Genomic DNA, 21,501 nt, shown 5'->3' with positions numbered 1-21,501 from the left:
TCGTGGTTTTCTAAAGGGAACTCGATAAGTATTTGAAGGGAAAACATTTGCAGGGCTATGGCATCAGGTGGGGAAGTGGGACTAGTTGGATTGCTGTTGCAGAGAGCCAAATGGCCTCCTCCCATGCTGTAGCCATTCTATGATTCAAGGATGTGGAGATGCCGGTGATGGACTGGGGTGGACAAATGTAAGGAATCTTACAACACCAGGTTATAGTCCAACAATTTTATTTTAAAATCACAAGCTTTTGGAGATTATCCCCTTCGTCAGGTGAATGAGTGAAAGGTTCTCAAATCGCATATCTTATATTAGGCTGGGACAGCATCACACCAATCAAAAGGATCTTGGGTTCATGTCACGCTACACGTAACCCCACCAGCAAAAGGGAAAAAAAAAGTTCTCGGTTTTTAATATTCTCTCTCTCTCTCTCTCTCTCTGTCTGCCATTTGGGTCACTTTCCCTCTGTCTGTGTAATTGACACAATGTATGTTCAGTGTACTGGGACGTACTGTTCTCCGTGACTGGCCTGTTTGAACAACAGCGACACCTTTTGATTGGTGTGATGCTGTCCCAGCCTAATATAAGATGTGCGATTTGAGAACCTTTCACTCATTCACCTGATGAAGGGGATAATCTCCGAAAGCTTGTGATTTTAAAATAAAATTGTTGGACTATGACCTGGTGTTGTCAGATTCCTTACAATGATTCAAGGAGGTTGGGGACAGAGAGGTCAGAGTGAGATGGAGAATTGGTGGCAAGCGACTGGAAGCTTTAGGGTCAACCTTATGGAGTGAACAGAGGTGTTCAGCGATTCCCCCAATCTGCGTTTGGTCTCCCCAGTGTCGAGGAGACCGCATAGTGAGCAGCGAATATGGTACACCAAGTTGGAAGAAGGACAAGTACATCGCTGTTTCACCTGAAAGGAGTGTTTAGGGCCCTGGATGGTGTGAAGGGAGGAGGTGAAAGGGCAGGTGTTGCATCTCCGATGCTTGGATGAGAAGATGCCGGAGCAAGGCCTGCGGGTGTGGGGGATGATTGAAGAGTGGACCAGGATGTCGCAAGGGGAATGGTTTCTTCGGAATGCTGAGCGGAAGATATATTTGGTGGTTGTACTGCGCTGGAGGAAACAGAAATGGTGGAGGATGATCAGTTGAATGTGGAGGGTGGTGGGGTGGAAGATGAGGACAAGGGGGACCCTATTCTGGGAGGGAGGGGAAGAAGTGAGGGCGGAAGTGCCGGAAATGGGATGGATACAGTCGAGGGCCCTGTCAATCATAGTGGAGCGGTATCCTCGGTTGAGGAAAAAGGAAGATATATGGTGTGGAAGGTGGCATCATCGGAACAGATGTGACAGAGACCGAGACGGAGAAACTGGGAGAATAGAATAGAGTCCTTATAGGAAGGGGGGTGGGAGGAAGTGTAATCAAGGTAGCAGTGGGAGTTGGTGGACCGCCTACCCCCAGCAATAGAGATAGGGAAGTGAAGAGGCAGAAATGGACCTTGTAAAAGCGAGGGAGGAGTGGAAATTGGAAGCAAAGTTGATGAAATGTTCCAGTTTAGGGCAAGAGCAGGAAGCACGCCAACACAGTCATCAGTGTATGGAAAAAGAGGTGAGGGAGGGTACCGGATTTGGACTAGAACAAAGAATGTTCTACTTATGCCATGATGTGGAGATGCCGGTGATGGACTGGGGTTGACAATTGTAAACAATTTTACAACACCAAGTTATAGTCCAGCAATTTTATTTTAAATTCACAAGCTTTCGGAGACTTCACAAGCTTTCGAAGTCTCCGAAAGCTTGTGAATTTAAAATAAAATTGCTGGACTATAACTTGGTGTTGTAAAATTGTTTACACTTATGCCATGAATAGGCAGGCATAGCTAGGACCCATGCGGGTTCCCATAGCGACACCTTTTTATTTGGAGGAAGTGAGTGGAGTTAAAGGAGAAGTTGTTCAGTGTAAGAACAAGTTCAGCCAGGTGGAAGAGAGTGGTGGGGATTCGTTGGGCCACCATTCAAGGAAGAAGTGGAGGTGTGGAGGAAAGTTCATCGTGACAAGGAGACAAGGGCCAGGGAACTGGAAATGGTTAAAGTGGCGGAGGCCGTCAGAAGAGACTGGACAAGTGGAGAAAACAGAGTAGAGATAGGAAGAAATATGCTTTATGGGGCAGGAACAGGCTGAAATGATGGGTCTACCAGGGCAGTTCTGTTTGTGAATCTTGGGAAGAAGGTAGAAGTAGGCTGTGCGGGTTTGGGGGACTATGAGGTTGGAGGCTGTGGTAGGAAGATTTCCAGAGGCAGTGAGGTCAGTGACGGTCTGAAAAACGATGGCTTGATGTTGGGCGTTGGGGTTATGATCCAGGGGGAGGTAGGAGATGTCAGGAGCATTGGTGTTCAGCCTCTGCAAGGTAGAGGTAGGTCTGTTTGCCAAACGACAACAGTGCCTCCCTTGTAGGTTTAATGATGTTGTTAGGGTTGAACCTGAGAGAATGCAGTGCTGCAAGTTTGAAGGGAAATAGATTAGAGTGAGTGAGGGGAGAGGTGAATTTGAGATGGCCGATGTCATGCCAGGAGTTACCAATAAAAAGATCGAGAGGGTACGAGGCCAGGGGGAGGGGTTCAGATGGAGTGAGAATTCTGAAAATCGGAGAAAGGGTCCGCTGTGCAGGCGGAGGACTCCTGGCCAAAAAAAGAACCTTCTTCTTTAGAGGTAGTGTTTCCATTATTCACAGTGACAGAACTTGTGCAACAGTTGCCAAAGGGTTTGTGCGCCACTAAAATGTGGCTACATATAGTGACACCACTGTTCTCGGCCAGAATGGAGATGATTGGGTAATTCTCCCGTCAATCACACCTGGAGACCACATTGCTGTAAGTGTCTGGTTTTTGATTTTACGCACGTAAATTGTATGTAACTATCCTCCACTCACTGTATTTTGCTGGAGAAATAATCATTTGTATTGTGTAACTATCCTCCACTCACTGCATTTTGCTGGAGAAATCACCGTGCTTTTATCGGGAGACGTTGCTATAATTTCGGTTATGAGTTCTGAGACTCCTTTTAAATAGACTCTGGACTGTTTGCTGCATTGCACTGTTTAAACAGACTCTGTTTGCTGAGTAAGTAGACTTTGTTTGTTGTAAGATAATTGTAAACAATTTTACAACACCAAGTTATAGTCCAACGATTTTTATTTGAAATCTACAAGCTTTCGTAGGCTTCCTCCTTCCTCAGGTAAATGCCAGGAGCTGACATTTACCTGAGGAAGGTGGAAGCCTCCGAAAGCTTGTAGATTTCAAATAAAAATCGTTGGACTATAACTTGGTGTTGTAAAATTGTTTACAATTGTCAACCCCAGTCCATCACCGGCACCTCCACATGCTGTAAGATAGACTGAGTCCTGTCATTAGTCCTGCTCTGCCTCCAACTCATTGGTTGACAGTGCAACTCATTGGTTGACACAGTGATGTCAATAATCACTCTGCTAAAACATGGGTAAGGGTAAGTTATCAGCATTGCAAAGCTAGAGCATTAACGCCTGATGAAGTGGGTTACACACCTAAACAAAAGCGCTTGTCACGTTGATTGTCAAAAATACTTGAGCCTTAGCACCTGATTTGGTGAAAAAAACTGAGACATCACTGAATTGGTTATGAGGCAATTTTCACACCTAAACAAAAATGCTTGTAAGAGCTTAACACATTGATTGGCAAAAAAGGTTTTGCGAGACAATACAACGCTTAAATGAATAAATCCAGACTTTTACAATTCGTTTAAAGGTTTCATTCATTTAACAGGGTCAGCTATCATTGGAAAAAATAGAAAAGGGATTTGTGCACGGTTATTTTATTCTGATGTTTTATTCTTTTATCAGTTATTCAGTTGTGCATACAATTCTGATCCATGTTTGCCAATTCAAATTAATCACAATCTCTCTACTTGTTCCTTGTCTCTAAATGCAGGAATTCACATTTATCCACATTAAGTAAGGAGGTTAGTTTAATTTGGGTTAGATTCAGGCAGGATGTAATGAAATATGACTGAGCAGATAGGTCATTAGAACATAAAAACAGAATGCTGGAAAAGCACAGCAAGTGATTTTGCTTTAGGTCATTAGAACAGTTTTCCAAGGGAAGAGGTGAAAGCAAGTAACCTCGATACTTTCAAAGCAAAATTAGATAATTACTTTGATGAACAACATGTTATCAGATACAGGGAGGACAACAAGAAGGTGAACAGATGGATTTATGGTCTCTTCCAGCCTTGAGATTTTTATGTTGGAAGAGAGATGGCATGACTAACTAATGGTGCAGTCAGGACAAGAAGGCATAAAGCACCACAGGATATTGTTGGTAATGTTGGCATTATCTTGGTGATGTAGGAAGGGATTTGTACTGAAGGGATTTGAATGGGGAGTTTTGGAAGAGGTAAGCTTGTAATTGTGAGGTTATGACACCTTGATAATGAGGGCAGGTTAGAAATTCGACAGTAGCCGGAGGTCAAGTGTGGGCTTTTTGAGGAGGGGAGTGATGGCATTTTTGCAAAGAGGGACACTGCCAGGAAAGCAGGGGAAAACTGGGGCCTGGGAAGGATGTTGCATGGGAAGAGTATTGAGGGGGTTGGAGGCTAATCTGACAGAAAGGATGAGAGAGGGCAGTAATGAGAGACACAAGAATATGCAAAGTGCCTGGGGGTTGGGAGGTAGTATGGATGGAGAGGAGAAATAATGCACAAGGCATTTGCTGTTGGAGTGAGGGTGGAAGGGGAGAGGGAAAACTCTTGAGGCAGTGATAAGTCAAAGGTTGCCTTGCCATCCAAGATGATCCTGGAGTAATCTGAGCTTTTGACTGTGGAAATAAATGCTTGATGTAATATCAAATACTGTAGTGGACAAGACCTGTTGTGCGCCAGGTGTACTCAAGTCAGATGTCAGGGTGTTAAGGTTGGAGTTGTATCAGGACAGTGACAGAGATGGGAGTTGGTGAGTGATTTGTGAGGATGAAGGTTTGTGGGCAGAAATTGACTGCAGTGGTGTATGACAGTTGATGGTTCAGAGATGAATAGTTGAGACAGAATTAGTGAATTGGTGCAGAGTTCGGGTAGTGAAATTGGAGGTAGATAGCGACACGTACGGTGAAGGAGATAAGCAAGTGGTCGAAGGTGGCCATATTGAGACCTTGGAGGTGGTAAAGCCACGTGAGATGGAGAGGTTGAAGGCTGGCCATAGGTGTGGTTGGGAGAGTTGATGTAAAGGATGAGGTTAAGGAAGAACAGGAGGGCAAAGAGCTCCGAGGAGAGGGAGCAAGGGGAAATTGAGATGCAGGTTGTCGTCACTGAGGATGAGTAATTGCTATGTGCACAGGCTAAGGGAGGAGATCTCAGTGAAGAATGATTGCTCTGAACTGTGTTTTGCGTTGTCCATGTAAAAAAAAACCATCTGGAATGTCTACCAAAAGACAAACGTATCTGCGTCATCCAAAATGTTTTGTTGCTGATCAAACTGTTAAGAAATACTTTCAAAAAAGAGTTTTTTCACCATTATGTATTGATCCTAATTATGTTGTTTTTATAAGTTGTGCTGATTTGAATATTTTGCAACATTTGACTTCTGTGTATTAACGTGTAAACAAATCTGACTATTAGTTTTAGTCTGTAAGTAGTGGACTAACTGCATGACATTTTCTTTTGGGAGACAGGAGAAAGTGATGGGCAACCCATGTGGTGGATTAATTGTTAAATATGGATACTAACCCATGTCCATCTATTAGGGCTCAGGTTTCAAGTTTAATGTTCCACTCTAGACACATGGGACCTTTTTTTAAATTCGTTCACGGGATGTGGGCGTCGCTGGCAAGGCCGGCATTTATTGCCCATCCCTAATTGCCCTTGAGAAGGTGGTGGTGAGCCGCCTTCTTGAACCGCTGCAGTCCGTGTGGTGACGGTTCTCCCACAGTGCTGTTAGGAAGGGAGTTCCAGGATTTTGACCCAGCGACAATGAAGGAACGGCGATATATTTCCAAGTCGGGATAGTGTGTGACTTGGAGGCGAACGTGCAGGTGGTGTTGTTCCCATGTGCCTGCTGCTCTTGTCCTTCTAGGTGGTGGAGGTCGCGGGTTTGGGAGGTGCTGTCGAAGAAGCCTTGGCGAGTTGCTGCAGTGCATCCTGTGGATGGTGCACACTGCAGCCACAGTGCGCCGGTGGTGAAGGGAGTGAATGTTTAGGGTGATGGATGGGGTGCCAATCAAGCGAGCTGCTTTATCTTGGATGGTGTCGAGCTTCTTGAGTGTTGTTGGAGCTGCACTCATCCAGGCAAGTGGAGAGTATTCCATCACACTCCTGACTTGTGCCTTGTAGATGGTGGAAAGGCTTTGGGGAGTCAGGAGGTGAGTCACTCGCCGCAGAATACCCAGCCTCTGACCTGCTCTCGTAGCCACAGTATTTATATGGCTGGTCCAGTTTCTGGTCAATGGTGACTCCCAGGATGTTGATGGTGGGGGATTCGGCGATGGTAATGCCGTTGAATGTCAAGGGGAGGTGGTTAGACTCTCTCTTGTTGGAGATGGTCATTGCCTGGCACTTATCTGGCGCGAATGTTACTTGCCACTTATCAGCCCAAGCCTGGATGTTGTCCAGGTCTTGCTGCATGTGGGTTCGGACTGCTTCATTATCTGAGGGGTTGCGAATGGAACTGAACACTGTGCAGTCATCAGTGAACATCCCCATTTCTGACCTTATGATGGAGGGAAGGTCATTGATGAAGCAGCTGAAGATGGTTGGGCCTAGGACACTGCCCTGAGGAACTCCTGCAGCAATGCCCTGGGGCTGAGATGCTTGGCCTCGAACAACCACTACCATCTTCCTTTGTGCTAGGTATGACTCCAGCCACTGGAGAGTTTTCCCCCTGATTCCCATTGACTTCAATTTTACTAGGGCTCCTTGGTGCCACACTCGGTCAAATGCTGCCTTGATGTCAAGGGCAGTCACTCTCACCTCACCTCTGGAATTCAGCTCTTTTGTCCATGTTTGGACCAAGGCTGTAATGAGGTCTGGAGCCGAGTGGTCCTGGCGGAACCCAAACTGAGCATCAGTGAGCAGGTTATTGGTGAGTAAGTGCCGCTTGATAGCACTGTCGACGACACCTTCCATCACTTTGCTGATGATTGAGAGTAGACTGATGGGGCGGTAATTGGCCGGATTGGATTTGTCCTGCTTTTTGTGGACAGGACATACCTGGGCAATTTTCCACATTGTCGGGTGGATGCCAGTGTTGTAGCTGTACTGGAACAGCTGCCTCTGCATTGACTCTCAAAATGCTCAAGTCACATGTCTCTATTTTTTATTCAGTATCCCATTGAGCCACTATTAAGTCAGATCAGTTACTGCATCCAAAAACGCATGGACCCAAGAGTTATTGTCGTCCAGACATCCATATCTAGAAATTACTCAGTTTTGGTCTCTTGAGCTGATATTTGGCTGGAGGAATTTCCCTCATAATATTGTGGCAGAGTGCATGGTAGATTTCCAAGGCAACATCATGGACTATGTGGTAGGTCGGAAAGATTTGTCTCACCAAACAAATGTCCCTGTCGCACTCTGTCCTATAATTAGAGAAAAATTGCATCACTCCTCTTTTCCACTCCGCCCTTGGCAGTTGCAAAGTCGGCACTTCAAAAGTAAATTCATGAAGCAATTTTGAGGTATTTCAACATGGTGCGGTGCTATATACATGTGAAGGAAGCTGAGGCCTGTTGTGATGTTTTAATACCCATACTACCATTGTGGCTGGGATTGAAACTGTGACTTTGCCAGTTTGTATGACTCGAGCATAATTAGCAATGCTCACATAATTAGCATAACTCACTCAGCCATCAGTGTGCTCTGGACCCTTGTGACTGGGGAGTTGGCTTGCGACAAATTGCATTCCTGAACTTTTGGGCCAATGCTGCTGAAGCAGAGATCCAATTGGATGACCGTACTTTTTCCTGGTTGGGTCATCTGGAAAGAGAAGGTTTGCATGTTGCCATCACCTTCAGTAGGCTGAGATCATTTAACCCATACAATCCATCCAAGCACTGAGCTGTAAAGTATTTCCATTTCCCATTTTGAAAACATGTACTCTGTGCTATTGTTGCTCAATTTTTTTTCTCAGTGGCCACACATTGTAGCACGGTCAGGTTGTCCATTAGTGCACTGTTGCAGTCACTGTTCAACAGTATAAGCAGAAAAATAATTGTACCAGCACTTCACCTTGACCAAATCTGATGTCTGTTTTTGATCCCTTGCTACTAGTAAAAGGCAGGGATCATTTTGATATGATTTGGTTTGTTTACAAAATTATCGTGCTTGGATTCTGTGACCCGAGGAAGTCACCTGGATAAGATGGAAAGAGCCAGTATGGTACTATCCTTTTTCACTTCTTATAAAGGAATTCTGCTCTGCTGCAACTTGTGCACAAGTTCGAAGTGAACCCATATTATTGAATCTCTAACTACTTTGCATTTAAACGTACCTATGTCCCAGGATAGGTTTGCAACAAGCTGATGGGTTTTAAAGTTATTCCTGATTGAAAGGCTGTTGCATATTAAACAGAGTCTCTTTTAATAACTTCTTCAGTAGACAAAATAATACAGGCATGTAACCCAAGGAACTAAACTGATCCTTTGCTTCTGTCTTTCCAAAATATCAATCTGTCAGTCCTTTCTAAGCTGTCTCCCTGGTTGCTTTTCTGAGATTTCGAAACTGATCGGTTGAGTACTGCACTTTTACAAGCAGTGGGGAGAGCACACTGGTATAATAGATTTCTATCATAGCATAGAAAACACTGAACTGCAACAAGAATATGAAGCCCTACACAATTTGTTGATGGGAGAGAGGGAAGGAAAGAGATACAATAATAGATGCATGGTACTGTGGACCTGAACATTCAAGATACCTAGCTTACTTAGCAATGTCTTGAAATATTTTTGCAAAGTAACTGGAAAAAAGTTAAGCACATTTTTCTGATTCCATCATAAGTATCAAAATGCAAAGATTTACACACAAACCAGTGATTATTTCTAGAAGTGTATTTTCTACAAACTTATTTGATTCACACATAATTTCAACCAAATAAAAGCATCTCTTGGCTTTTTCAGCAGATTACTTGGCTCAAATTATGTTCAGTTTCTCATCTTCTATTTCTAATATGCTAATTTAGAAACCATTCCAGTATGATCTTTTAGTGCTGTTTTTACACAGTTCCCGCTCTTAATCCTAACTTCTGTGTGTGTATAAAATAAAATTGTTGCTCTAGAATACTGCTTTTCCTTTTCTGTCTTAAAAGTATGCCAAACATGAACCTAGTCTACTCTTTATTGGCATTCATGAATATTAAACTATCAAAATTATTGTATAAAATTATTGGCAGAATCTACCTTTACAGTCGAAATTTGGTTTCTTTTTCACATCTTGAGGTCTAATATTACCAATCTGACTTGAAATCAAAACATCATTCCTGGAACATAAATAAATCCACCATCACCACCCAAGTTGAGCTGTTGTGATGAGATATAACAATGTTTGCTGTGTAAAAATAAAATACAAATATTCACTGAGATGGATAACCGTGGAAGATTTAAAAATAATACAGGCCTTTGGCTGATGGGCACATCTGTGAATTACCAGTAGAACTGATATGCATGTGAAAGTATAAGATGCTACAAATTAAAAATGGCCAACATTAGTTTGTTCTGACGAGTCTGAATCATATTTAATGAAAGCAACTTTTGTTCTTCATTAATGGACAAACTCCGGTGACAATTTGGCTCATTTGCAATTTCAAATCTAGTGCAAATTGTTGATTTTCTAACAAAATAATCTGTTGTTTAAGCAAAATACACTTCAAGGTGTCAGCCTGTTAACACTCTCACCTCTGAGTCAGTCGGTCATGGGTTGACGCCCTACTCGAAAAATTTGAGCACATAATCCAGGCTGACACGTCAATGTAATGCTGAGGGACTGCTGCATTATTGGAGGTGCTGCCTTTCGAATGAACATAAAACATCCCACGGCACTATTTGAGGAAGAGCAAGGGAGTTCTCCGGGCATCCTGGCCAATATTTATCCCTCAACCAACGTCACTAAAATATAATTCCTGGTCATGTATCTCATTGCTGTTTGTGGGACCTTGCTATGTGCAAATTGCTGCCACATTTCCCTACATTACAACAGTGACTACACTTCAAAAGTACTTCATTAGCTGTAAAGCCCTTTGGGACGTCTTCAGGTTGTGAAAGGTGCTACATAAACGCAAGTTCTTTCCTTTTCAAATTTTGGGAAATGTTGTTAGTGTAAGAGAAATAATCCTGATGGTCTTTCTCTCTTTTGCACTTTTGTACCTTTTGCACTTGTACAGTTTGGGTAGTACACCATCTTTTTGTGACTAAAGATTTCAGGCAATCAAAAGTTGACAATATGCGCTACTATAAAGAACACGTTTCTGTGCCCTCACATATCTGGAGATGTGTATGCACGTCAAAACCATAATATAACCAGTGTAGACAAGGACCTTAAATGTGCACCATGTTTGTTCATGTCACCATCCTTTTAATTGTATTACTGTTAATCTCATCTGCAAATATGTAGAATCTAATTTAATTTGCAAAGAAAGTCCTTAATGCGCTCAATGAAGTGCATATACTAAAACGTTATTTTGATGAAAGGTGAGGAAACTTGCAACAAAATGCATTCCTAGTTTCATACTGCTGCTATGCTGTCCAAGTGTAGGCCATGAGGCTCAAGTCAAACAAATACTGTATCCTCAGCAGGTCAGGCAGCATCTGTGGAGAGAGAATCAGAAATAATGTTTCAGGTTGATGACCTTTCATCCGAACTCCACAGATGCTGAGTGTTTCCAGCATTTTGTGTTTTTAGTTCAGATTTCCAGCATCAACAGTATTTTGCTTTTTCAAATACTGTATCCTGTTGATCTTTGCTGTGGAAATAAGGATGGTTGGGTGTTGTCACTTAATTGTGACTTTATTGATGTGTGTCCAGCATTCCCAGCAGACTGATCGGAAATTACTACAGTAATTGTCATCTGGCCTTTGCTGCACGGGCATACCCTGTGTCATTGTAATGTACATGTAGAGCACTTCTCAGAGTGTAGTGGTACTTGCAGTGTTCAGACCTGCAACCCTGTAAGGGTGAGTTTCTAGTTATAACTCTAGTGTTTGTGTAAACTGGTTTCACTAAATCCAGCCAAGTTTTTAAGTCATTGGGAGTATGATAAAATTCCTGTCTCAAACCAACTGCTTCTGCATTCTCCTCCCAATGATGTCTGCCTCCATTTGCTGCCTCTTGGATGCTTACTAGCTATCAACATTCAACCATTGTTGCCTGTTGTTAAGGCCTCCTTGACACTCATGTACTTTGAGTAACATAAAAGGGGCTTATGTGTTTTATGAAATCACTGAAATACGCATTTCACTTGATCTGTATTGCAAACACTTGTAATGGAACGCCTTTATATTTTTGATTTTCTTCAATTGTTACAGTTAGGAACACACCTGTAACTAGTTGCAACATATAATAGAAATGTGTATATTTAATATCGTAAGGTGTAACTTAATTTATATTAGAATCATAGAAAGGTTACAGCACGGAAGGAGGCCATTTGGCCCGTAGAGTCCGTACCGGCTTTATGCAAGAGCAATCCAGCTAGTCCCACTCCCCCGCCCTTTCCCCGTAGTCCTGCAAATCAAAGAGTCTAAATCTATGATTCTAAGTCCCTCATCCCTGGAACCATTCTAGTAAATCTTTTCTGTACCCTCTCTAAGGCTTTCACATCCTTCCTAAAATGTGGTGCCCAGAATTGGACACGTTACTCCAGTTGTAGCCGAACCAGTGTTTGTTAAAGGATAGTGATAACTTCCTTGCTTTTGTACTCTATGCCTCGATTTCTAAAGCCCAGGATCCCGTATGCTTTTTTAACCGCTTTCTCAACCTGTCCTGCCACCTTCAAAGATTTGTGCACAGATGCCCGCAGGTCGCTCTGTTCCTGCACCCCCTTTAGAATTGTACCATTTAGTTCATATTGCCTCTCCTCGTTCTTCCTGCCAAAATGTATCACTTCGCACTTCTCTGCATTAAATTTCATCTGCCACGTGTCCGCCCATTCCACCAGCCTGTCTATGTCCTCTTTAAGTCTATCACTATCCTCCTCATTGTTTACTGCACTTCCAAGTTTTATGCCATCTGCAAATTTTGAAATTGTGCCCTGTACACCCAAGTCATTAATATATATCAAGAAAAGCCATGGTCCTAGTACTGACCCCTGGGGAACACCACTGTATACCTTCCTCCACTCCGAAAAACAATTGTTCACTACTACTCTGTTTCCTATCATTTAGCTTATTTCGTATCCATACTGCCACTGCCCCTTTTATTCCATGGGCTTCAATTTTGCTGACAAGCCTGTTATGTGGCACTTTATCATACGCCTTTTGAAAGTCCATATACACAACCTCAACCGCATTGCCCTCATCAACCCTCTCTGTTAGCTCATCAAAAAACTCAATCAAGTTGGTTAAACACGATTTGCCTTCAACAAATCCGTGATGGCTTTCCTTTATTAATCCACACTTGTCCAAGTGACTATTAATTTTGTCCCAGATTATTGTTTCAAAAAGTTTCTCCACCACCGAGGTTAAACTGACTGGCAAGTAGTTGCTGGGTTTATCCTTACACCCTTTTTTGAACAAGGGTGTAACATTTGCAATTCTCCAGTCCTCTGGCACCACCCCCACATCTAAGGATGATTGGAAGATTATGGCCAGGACCTCTGCAATTTCCACCCTTACTTCCCTCAGCAACCTAGAATGCATCCCATCCGGACCGGGTGACTTATCTACTTTAAGTTCAGCCAGCCTTTCACGTACCTTCTCTATCAATATTTAGCCCATCCAGTGAATCAACTACCTCCTCATTTACTGTGACTTTGGCAGCATCTTCTTCCTTGGTAAAGACAGATGCAAAGTACTCATTTAATACCTCAGCCATGCCCTCTGCCTCAATGCGTAGGTCTCCTTTTTGGTCCCTAGTCGGCCCAACCCCTCCTCTTACTACCTGTTTACTATTATTTGCCTATCAAAGACTTTTGGGTTCCCTTTCATGTTAGCCGCCAGTCTATACTCATACTCTCTCTTTGCCCCTCTTAAATTCCTTTTTCACTTTTCCTCCTGTACTTTCTATATTCAGCCTGGTTCGCACTTGTATTATCAACCTGACATCTGTCATATGCCCCCTTTTTCTGCTTCATCTCTCTATTTCTTTCATCATCTGGCTTTGGTGGCCCGACCTTTTCCTCTCGTGGGAATGTCCCTAGACTGTAACCGAACCATCTGCTCTTTAAAGACCTTCCATCGTTCGATTATAGTTTTGCCTGCCAACCTTTGCTTCCAATTTACCCGGGTCAGATCCGTTCTCAACCCACTGAAATTGGCCCTCCTCCAATTAATTATTTGTACTCTAGATTGCCCCTTGTCCTTTTCCATAACAAATCTAAACCTTCTAATACTATGATCGCTGTTCCCTAAATGTTCCCCCACTGACACTTGCTCCTCTTGACCCACTTCATTCCCCAGAACTAGATTCCCCAGAACAGAAGAACAAAACGAGTTTCCCGCTCTGCTCAGAGGCTTCTTTGACCGGGTCTTCCCACGGCTGGGACCATGCATCGGCCACACAGCGCGAGCGCGACCAATCTCCAGATATTGCACCTCAATTAAGTTGCAATTGCTGCCTGCATCATTTGTGTTGAGTTAAAATACAGATTGTGGTCCACACTAAACAAAAGAGTTTTGCAAATGGACCAGGAAGCAGAAATAATGAAATAATGGAGTTAATTTGAATTTGCTGATCCACACTTCCACTATATAGTGATACAAATAGTCTACATAAACTACCTCTGATTTTCACTGACAACCTAGATTTTATTATGCTTATCCAAAGTTGTCAGTTGCAATATTGCAAAAATGAACATATTCATTTTAACTAGGTATGTTATTGCAGGTTTAATTATGTCTAATAATGCTAAAATTGGAATTCACTTTCCTTGTAGAATTGATTTCACAGTGGAGTTTACTTCAGAATTTATGTTTGCATAGGGATTACATGTAACAATGAATTATTTGTCATGTATTATTATTAAAAGCATTTTTAATTACCCAAGTATGAAATTAGACAGTTGGTCTGTGTACCTGGCAGATGGTTTTACTCACTAGAAATGATTTTACTTGAGGTCAAAAATATTGTTAAATCTTTGAGGTCAATTATGATGAAATAATGATATGATTTTTTACTTATTTAGGGGCATCAAAAGATGGAGCATTGGATGAAGATGATTTCATAAGGGCATTTAACGACGTGCCCACTGTACAGGTATCTGTGAATTGTTGTTGGATTTCTAATAATTAGAAAATGTTAATCATAGCAAGTAACCTTATTTAGGATATGATTTTGTGTTTGTAAAAATTAGGGTCTGTATGTATGTACAGAGGACATGCACAAAGCCAACATATTTTACAAGGCCAAATTTGACTGGAATTGGGGTGTTTCATGGATTTTCTTTTCATTTTCAATGTGTATTTGTTGTGTTTGATGACAGACAGAACAGGCTCCAATTCCTCTCAATCATCCCTGTTGAGTTCAAGAGAGCTTGATTACAGTAATTGCCTGTTCCAAGTGAAATTTGATATCTTTGGGCAATCGAGTCAAGTAGCCAAATTAAGTGGTAGATAACTAACATTTGATATTCTAAACTCTGTTCAGCAAGCAACTAACCAATTTTTGCTGAACACAGTTACATTCTCATTGAGGAGGACACAGCTGCTAAAAGTTGAAATTAGTTTTAAGACTTGGATATTGGCTCAGAAAATCAAGATGTAGAATCAGTCTGGGTGGAGTTAAGAAGTAACACGGGGCAGAAAACACTGGTGGGAGTTGTCTATAGGCCTCCAAACAGTAGTGGTAACGTAGGGGATGGCATCAAACAGGAAATTAGAGATGCATTTAACATGGATACTCCAGTAATCATGGGTGACTTTAATCTACATATAGATTGGCCAAACCAAATTAGCAATAATACTGTGGCAGATGAATTCCTGGAGTGTGTACAAGATGGTTTCTTCGACCAGTACGTTGAGGAGTCAACGAGGGAACAGGCTATCCTAGATTGGGTATTGTGCAATGAGAAGGGGTTAATTAATAATCTTGTTGTGCAGGTTCCTTTAGGGAAGAGTGACCATAACATGATAGAATTCTTCATTAAGATGGAAAGTGAAGTAGTCCAATCCGAAACTAGGGTCCTAAATCTAAACAAAGGAAACTACGAAGGTATGAGGAGATCGGGGCGCTCCATTAAAAGACATAACATGGACAGGCAATGGCTAACATTTAAGGAACGAATGCATGAATTGCAAGAGTTATACATTCCTTTCTGGCACAAAAACACAAAAGGAAAAGCGGCCCAACCATGGCTAACAAAAGAAATTAAGGATAGCGTTAGATCCAAAGAGGAGTGATATAAAGTTGCCAGAAAAAGTAGCAAGCCTGAGGATTGGGAACAGTTTAGAATTCAGCAAAAAAGGACCAAGAGATTGATTAAGAGGGGAAAAAGTGTATGAGAGTAAACTTGCAAGAAACATAAAAGAGGGCTGTAAAAGCTTCTACAAGTGTGTAAAAAGAAAAAGATTAGTGAAGATAAATGTAGGTCCCTTACAGTCAGAAATGGGAGAATTTATAATGGGGAACAAGGAAATGGCAGAGCAATTAAACAAATACTTTGGTTCTGTCTTCATGGAAGAGGACACAAATAACTTCCCAGAAACGCTAAGGGAATCAAGGGACTAGTGAGAAGGAGGAATTAAAGGAAATTAGTATTAGTTTTAAAAAAATAGTGCTGGAGGAATTAATGGGACTGAAAACCGATGAATCTGCAGGGCCTGATAATCTGCATCCCAGAGTACTAAAAGAGGTAGCCATGGAAATAGTGGATGCATTAGTTGTCATCTTCCAAAATTCTATAGATTATGGAACAGTTCCTGCAAATTGGAGGGTGGCAAATATAACCCCACTATTTAATAAAGGAGGGAGAGAAAACAGGGAACTACAGACAGATTAGCCTAACATCAGCAGTAGGGAAAATGCTAGAGTCCATATAAAGGATGTGATAACAGGACACTTAGAAAATATCAACGGGATTAGAAAAAGCTAACATGGATTTATGAAAGGGAAATCTTGTTCGACAAACCTACTGGAGTGTTTTGAGGATGTAACTGGTAGAATAGATGAGGGAGAACCAGTGGATGTGGTTTATTTGGATCTTCAGAAGGCCTTTGATAAAGTTGCACATAAGAGGTTAGTGTGCAAAATTAAAGCACATGGGATTGCAGTAATATACTGGCATGGATTGCAAATTGGTTAACAGACAGGAAATAGAGAGTAGGAATAAATGGGTCTTTTTTGGGGTGGCAGGCGGTGACTGGTGGGGTACCGCAGGGATCAGTGCTTGGGCCCCAACTATTCACAATATATATCAATGATTTGGATGAGGGAACCAAATGTAATATTTCCAAGTTTGCTGATGACACAAAACTAGGTGGTATCATGAGATGTGAGGAGGGGGCAAAGAGGTTTCAAGGCGATTTAGACAAGTTGAGTGAGTGGGCAAATAATGGCAGCTGCAGTATAACGTGGATAAATGTGAAGTTATCCACTTCAGAAGGAAAAACAGAAAGGCAGAGTATTATTTAAATGGTGATAGATTGGGAAATGTTGATGTACAAAGGGACCTGGGTGTCCTTGTACACCAGTCACTGAAAGCAAACTCACAGGTGCAGCAAGCAGTTAGAAAGGCAAATGGTATGTTGGCCTTCATTGCAAGAGGATTTGAGTACAGGAGCAAGGATGTCTTACTGCAGTTATACAGGGCCTTGGTGAGACCAGACCTGGTGTATTATGTGCAGTTTTGGTCTCCTTACCTAAGAAAGGATATACTTGCCATAGAGGGAGTGCAGCGAAGGTTCACCAGACTGATTCCTGGGATGGCAGGACTGTCGTATGAGGAGAGATTGCATCAGCCAGGCCTGTATTCACTTGAGTTTAGAAGAATGAGAGGGGATCTCATTGAAACATATAAAATTCTGACAGGGCTAGACAGACTGGATGCAGGGTGGATGTTTCCCTGGCTGGGGTTCTAGAACGAGAGGTCACAGTCTCAGGATACGGGGTAGGACATTTAGGACTGAGATGAGGAGAAATTTCTTGACTCAGAGGGTGGTGAACCTGTGGAATTCTCTACCACAGAAGGCTGTGGAGGCCAAGCCACTGAATATATTTAAGAAGGAGCTGGATAGATTTCTAGACACAAAAGGCATTTAAAGGGTATGGGGACAGAGCGGGAATATGGTATTGAGATAGAGGATCAGCCATGATCATATTGAATGGCGGAGCAGGCTCGAAGGGCTGAATGGCCTACTCCTGCTCCTGTTTTCTATGTTTCGGTATTTTTTGCCCATAAACTTACAGGTGCCAAGAAAATGCTGCACTTGTTGCTTATTGAAGGAAATTCTGGTTACCAAATAATTTTTTGGTTAAGTGCCTGATCTAAATTGGTGAACATAGTCACGAGGACTTAGTCTCAGACTAGTCAGATATTGAACATACACATTTGAAACTCTCCAGGGAAATCTTTTGTTTTTAATGCAGCAGAAGGCACTTACTAATGGTAACTGCTTAGGCTGTTATGATTCTATGCTGTGTATTCATTGTGTTTGTGTATTATCCTGATTTTTATTTCTATGCATAGATTTTTTTGTAATGGCTTTTTTTGTAATGACATTTTTGACTTATCAAGTTGAAATTTATCTAAAGTAAATTTGAATTTCTTGTTGGGGGCTCAATGAAAGTTGGATCGTTCTAATAATGTAGGATGATGGTGCATGGTTGTACTTCATGTCCACAAAATAAATTTTATAGCAAAATGAAGAGGAAATATTTGTGCAAAATATTCTTCAAACCTATAGGGTAAAAGATCCAGGTCCTCATTCATTATATATTCCGTGTTTAGATAACATGATGTTCTGTTTATGCTATGCCTATATGTTCGTGGTGCCGTGCGCTGTTTTAGGAATGATACATTTTTGAAGGTGTCTGTGTGATGCCATGGGAGATGTTGCAAGAAGTGAAAGACTGCCTTTGTTTCCCTGGTTGTCAAGAGCACGAACTACTTTAACCATGACCACCTTCCAAGAAGCCATTGGAGGAGAGAAGCTGAAAGTGGTTCTTTACAATATTTGGATGGGGTTTTGAGTTGTTGCTGGGGGCTGTTAGTTCCAGGAAAGACCATCTTCAACCAGGCTTGAGTTTTTTTTTAGTGTTTAGCTTAGTGTTATTGAATACAGCATTGAGTTGCACATGTAAAGTTCTTCATCTTTGAAACCAACTGCAGCTGGTGTCCCATACGTTCACCGTTTCATTATATTTAAATGACCAGTAGTTGCAAGACTACAAATTTTCCACGTATTTGTTTTGTGGAAGTCAATATTTTTTTTTACAGGGCCTAAATTTTGTTTCTTGGGGATGTCCACAAATATATGTACATGTTCCACCATCAGCACTCCACATATTATAACTGAGTTGGATTTTTCAAGATTCTGATCCATATTTTCCTCTTTTTTTTTGGTACGAATCAAGTTGTAAGGTTATGTCTGAAATTTATCTGCATAGTATCATGCAATTTATTCCTTGTTGAAATTCTATAGGTGTTGAATTCCAGGTATTAGTATTACCTAAACATCACTTAGAGGACTACTTCAAGGAGGAAAGTGGTGGAGAAGGTTGACGCATAATTTGTTCGGAATTTTTTTCCATGTAGTTGGCAATTCCTTGAATTAAACACACACACACTTACTTGATCCTGTTAGTTTCTGCGACTAAAGAGATACTTGGAAAAATGCTACAAGCATAACAAAAGGCAATACGTGCACCATGGTGTAATGTTTCTAAATTCTCATTTAAACTTTTAAATAGAAGGAACCGAGGTTCAAGCAATGATACGGTCTAGGAATGTTCCATGTATGGAAGTAGTGTAAGAAGCTTTGCTACTGGTATTCTTTATAGACTTTATTGATTTGGTAAAGTGTGTTGAGGAGCAGCCTCTGTGCTTCAAGCTCTGACTTGAGCACGAGCAACTGTTGTGCTGCTCCTGCCATAATCTCATGGATTGGTAGCTCAACAACACCGTTTCCATGTTTGGTAGGATGAGCTATCACATGATGATGTGGGCCACAAAATTATTGGGTCGTTTGCGTTTGTAATCCACATTTGGCCATCCATTAAAATGGAATGCATGTGCTCCTTTCAGGATCCTGGCTTGCTATAGTAGGACTTGCACAGTTTCAGCACTGAGCTGAAATAAAACTATTCAAAGCCGTGATTAAAATGCCTAGAATGTTCTGGAACAGTATTTTGGCCCTTAAACTAATTCTTTGGTTATCCTTTTTTAAAAGAAAAACTGCAAATGATGAAAATCTGACATAAAAATAGAGAATGTTAGCAATACACAGCAGGTCTGTCAGCACTGTAAAGAGAAAAAATAGATTAATATTTCTGGTGGAACTCCTTCATTAGAAATTTTCTACACCCAAAACGTTAAACTGTTGGTTATGGCAGCTGCTGGTGGACCTGTTGTGTGTTTAGTATTTCCTGTTTTTAATCTCTCTTTATCTTTATTTGCCTGCCTGTCTGCCCTGCTCCCAACTAAACTGCTGAGTTCAAGTGCATAATGAGCCGCTGTTGCCTTCCTTATCGAGAACAACAGCAGCAACAACTTGCATTTATATAGAGCCTTTAATATAGAAAAATGTCCCAAGGTGCTTCAGAGACGTGTAATAGAAATAAAATGGACACCCAGCCAAAGAAGTGATATTAGGAGAAGTGAAGGTGGGTTTTAAGGGAGAGTCTTAAAGGATGAGAAGGAGGTGAAGTCAGAGGGGTTTAGGGAGGGAATTCCAGAGAATGGGGCCTGGGCGGCTGAAGGCATGGCCATTCGTGGTGGGCTAAAGGGAGGGGCCAGAGTCAGAGGAACACAGAGTTTGGAAAGGGAGTTGGGGGGCTCGAGGAAGTTAGAGATCAGAAGGGAAGGAATTAAACAGAAAGGTAAAAATTTTACATTTGAGGCTTTGGAAGACTAGAAGTCAATGTAGATCAGTGAGGATAGGGGTGATGGTGAGTGGGCCTTGGTGTAGGATAGAATATGGGCAGCAAAGTTTTAGATGAGCTGAATTTTATGGAGGTTGGCAGATGGGAGGCCCACTTGGCGACCATGGGAATAGTTGAGTCTGGAGGTGATGAAGATTTCTGCAGCAGATGGGCTGAGACAGAGGCGAAGGCAGGCAGTGTTTCTGAGGTGGAAGTGAGTCGTCTTCGTATTGGAGAGAATATGATGTCAGAAACTGAGCTCAGGATCGAATAATGTGCTGAGGTTGCAAACCGTCTGCTTCAGCCGAAGACATTGGCCAGGGAAGGGTCATGGAATCTGTGGCATGGGTACAGATTTTGTCACGGGGCTGGAGATCATCTTCCCAATATTTAACTGGAGGAAATAATACTTAATGTAATAGAAAAATTTACAAAATTCTGGGGAAAAATTGACCCTTTCCTTGGGACCTGGACTTGAGTCCCAGCCGCAGAGCTTAGAATCTTCAAATGGGCTCCGGGTGCTTGAGAATTTCAGGTGTATATGTGTTGGTTGGGGATGGGGGGAGCTGTGTGTAAATACAGTTTTGGTGCTTAATGCTTTTCATCTGTTTTAATCGGGTATTCCTTGCAAGAAGCTTGGTAGAGGCTGTGTCCATTTTGTTACAATTTCAAAGTGGCTAGTAGTCTTTAACAGTCATACATTTTCCCCCTTTTAGGACATAAAATTGGGGCTTTACAATATAGTGAATTTGTGAGAGTGGCAAAAATGGGGTTCATCTGGCCCTTGGCACAGTAAGTGGCTCCAGAGGTAGTGGATGCATTGGTTGTCATCTTCCAAAATTCACTAGATTCTGGAAAGGTCCCAGCGGATTGGAAAACCGCAAATGTAATGCTCCTATTTAAGAAAGGAGGGAGACAGAAAGCAGGTAATTATAGGCCAATTAGCCTAACATCTGTCATTGGGAAAATGCTAGAATCGATTATTAAGGAAGTAGTAGCAGGATATTTGGAGACTCAAAATAAAATCAAGGAGAGCTAACATGGTTTTATGAAAGGGAAATCGTGTTTGACAAATTTATTACACGACTTTGAGGAAGTAACGAGCAAGGTGGATAAAGGGGACCAGTCGATGCAGTGTATTTGGATTTCCAAAAGGCATTCGATAAGGTGCCACTTAAAAGGTTACTGCACAAGGTAAGAGCTCATGGTGTAGGGGGTAATATATTAGCATGGATAGAGGACTGGCTAACTAACAGAAAAC

General features: G+C 41.8%; 1 protein-coding gene across 8 annotated transcripts in view; it reads left to right on the top strand.

The window, feature by feature from the left end:
• clasp2 (cytoplasmic linker associated protein 2) overlaps window positions 1–21,501 on the top strand; it is a 451,600-nt gene that overhangs the window by 198,128 nt on the left and 231,971 nt on the right. For all 8 annotated transcript variants that reach the window (XM_067981116.1, XM_067981105.1, XM_067981128.1 and 5 more), the window contains one exon: window positions 14,350–14,420. In XM_067981116.1, the coding sequence (XP_067837217.1) occupies window positions 14,350–14,420 (71 nt within the window). The remainder of the gene's footprint in view (window positions 1–14,349; window positions 14,421–21,501) is intronic.

This window comes from Heptranchias perlo, chromosome 3 (genome assembly GCF_035084215.1).
Source record: "Heptranchias perlo isolate sHepPer1 chromosome 3, sHepPer1.hap1, whole genome shotgun sequence".
Taxonomy (NCBI): Eukaryota; Metazoa; Chordata; class Chondrichthyes; order Hexanchiformes; family Hexanchidae; genus Heptranchias; species Heptranchias perlo.
The sequence above is the reverse complement of the archived record's forward strand: the minus strand, read 5'-3'. Positions and strand labels throughout refer to the sequence as shown.